General features: G+C 37.8%; 1 protein-coding gene across 1 annotated transcript in view; it reads left to right on the forward strand.

The window, feature by feature from the left end:
* GNPTAB (N-acetylglucosamine-1-phosphate transferase subunits alpha and beta) overlaps nucleotides 1-2,104 on the forward strand; it is a 39,833-nt gene extending 37,729 nt beyond the window's left edge. Inside the window, 1 exon segment of the mRNA XM_033058412.1 lies at nucleotides 905-2,104. Coding sequence (XP_032914303.1) covers nucleotides 905-982 — 78 coding nt within the window. The 3' untranslated portion in view covers nucleotides 983-2,104.
* The last annotated feature ends 322 nt before the right edge of the window (nucleotides 2,105-2,426 follow it).

The raw sequence follows: 2,426 nt of genomic DNA on the forward strand, positions 1-2,426 counted from the left end.
TGGAGAGAAGGAGAGTGGCACCTTCTCAGGTGCCTTGTGACGGTAAAGTCCATCACCAGTGAGCTCAAATTCAGTAATTGTTTTTGAAATTCTTGGTCTGTTAACATGGATATTGGTAGAAGCATATAGTAAGTTAAGAGGAAGGAAAATTAGTCCAGAAGGGCATCTTATTTTATTTGAAGGCCTTATCAAAATCTCTTCCCTAAGTAATTGCAAAGACTCCAACTGAATTCAAAAGGTTTTGAATCTCACTCAAGGGGAAAAAACCCTTGACTTCTGCAAGCTTAAAATGGCTTTCTTGAACATGATTAGTCCTGCTAAACTTAGAGGGAGTCAATGGAACAAATTATATGGGTAATTCTTTGCAGGTTGGGGCCTTAAGTAACACTTTCCGTGGTCTGATGAAGAGGGTGTAATTCTTAAAAGGTTGGCTTTTGATTATTATTTTTTTCCCACCTGTAACTTTTGCATGACTCTTTCTTTCCCTTTATTTTCAGCCTTTTATATATATGAAAACTCCATTAGTAACTTGATATTGGAAGGGGATACTCAACTCAGTGGTACAGTTAGGAATCTAGCATTTTAAGATGCCAGCTTTGTGCTGATCTTTTAAGAATAGAATGTAGTCCAATGCTAATTTAAATGCACAAATTATCTTTAAAATAATCAGAATAAAGGCATGGTGTATTTTTACACCTTCTGCTTGTATTCTGATTATTGAGAAGTCCAGTGGAAATGTGTGCATCGAATAGATTAATTGGAGTAAAAAAATGCCTTTCTGGTATAATCAGAAAACAAAAGTACAGTGCTGAGTATTTACCATGGGTGTTACAGGTAAACCTGACCAGCTGTGGACCTTTAGCCCAGCAGAGAACTACATATTGTATTTTTTTTCTCTCCTCAGCTAATTGCACTTAAACGGAAGATTTTTCCAAGGAGAAGGATCCAAAAAGAAGTTGGTCATGAACAAATCAAAGTCTAGAAGAGCTTTATTTTGGAGATCCGTCTACCTCAAGCTGTGATTAAGCATTTAAAATGTCTCTTTCATAAGTGTCTTTTCTGGTTTGCCATCTTACTAGACTGATATGAAGACAAAAAAATCATGCACCTACATTTGAATCTCTGCAGTACTCTTCATGATATAAAAACTGCTGAGGCTGTGACAATGCAAAATAACAGCAACAACAAATAATTGCAGGACACCTGTACATAGGCAGTTTTCAACAGATCTTGCTTTACAACTCTTAGTTCATGGCTGTGCTATCCTTTTTTATAAAAAGGGTTACCTTAACAAATGTAACTGCATTTATTGCAGTGGATGTTGCCAACAGATAAAATGTTGGAAGGAGAAGTTTTTTGGGATCAGCTTAAGAAGTCCTTGATCTTGCATTCCAAAGCATTTTGCAAATTTCTGTCATTGCTGCTTTTTTTAGCCCTCTGGGGAAAATTGAGAAAATTATGTAACTTAGAGTACTTTTATAGATGTTGACATTCTTTAAAGCACAGTGACAATTTATCTCCCTATTTGTAGTGTATAATTGGGATTTGAAAGAAAGGTATGCCACTAAAAAATTACACAGTAACAACATCTAATGGTTAATTTAAAAGATATAAAATATCTAGTGTATTATAGTCCCAAGAATACACAAAGAAATGGTTTTATTTCCTGGCTTGATTACAAAGAGAGGGCTATAATCAAAGGAAAATGATCAAGGTAAAATATTTTACAAGCATTGTAAATAAAAAAAGCAAAAGTGCCTCTATATGAATGGGTAACAAGCTGTTTCAAATTATAAAACTATGGGGAGCAGTGTGTCACTTCATAAAACAATATTTGTACTGACATACAGAGCTGTGGTGTTTTTAAATTTAATGGGGTTTGGCCCTGTATTTTGCTGAGATATCGGAGTAGTGTGGTTTTATGTGGGAAAGGGTACTGAATCTTTTCAAGCAGAAATTTTTGGCGGTGTATCTTCACTTAATTGTATTAGCAGTATTCAAAAAGCATTAATTTTTATAATCTGATGATGTACAAAGTGTATGTGCACATGTATTGTAAGATACTTGGCTTGCTTTGGAATTAACTAAAACGCGATGAAAGTTTTGTCTGCCGTTTATTTGAAAGTCAACCAAACTCACCCATTTTGGTAAATTACCCAGGAATCTGTATGAATCTTTATGTCAAAAGTTCTTAATTTTTTCCACTTAAAAACCTTCCAGCTTTCATGCTTTAATAGTAATTTGAAGCACGGCTCGGTTCTCGGGGCGGGACGAAGCTTTGGAGCAGCGCGCGGCTCAGCTCCTGAGGGCCCGCAGCGCCCGGGCCGCGCCCGCCCGTTCCCGCCCTTGTGTTCCCGCCCCTCCGCTGCCGGCGGCGCTGAGGCGGCACCGCGCCCGTCCCGTCCTGTCCCAGGAGCCGCGGGAGC

The sequence above is a fragment of the Catharus ustulatus genome, chromosome 4 (genome assembly GCF_009819885.2).
Source record: "Catharus ustulatus isolate bCatUst1 chromosome 4, bCatUst1.pri.v2, whole genome shotgun sequence".
Lineage (NCBI taxonomy): Eukaryota > Metazoa > Chordata > Aves > Passeriformes > Turdidae > Catharus > Catharus ustulatus.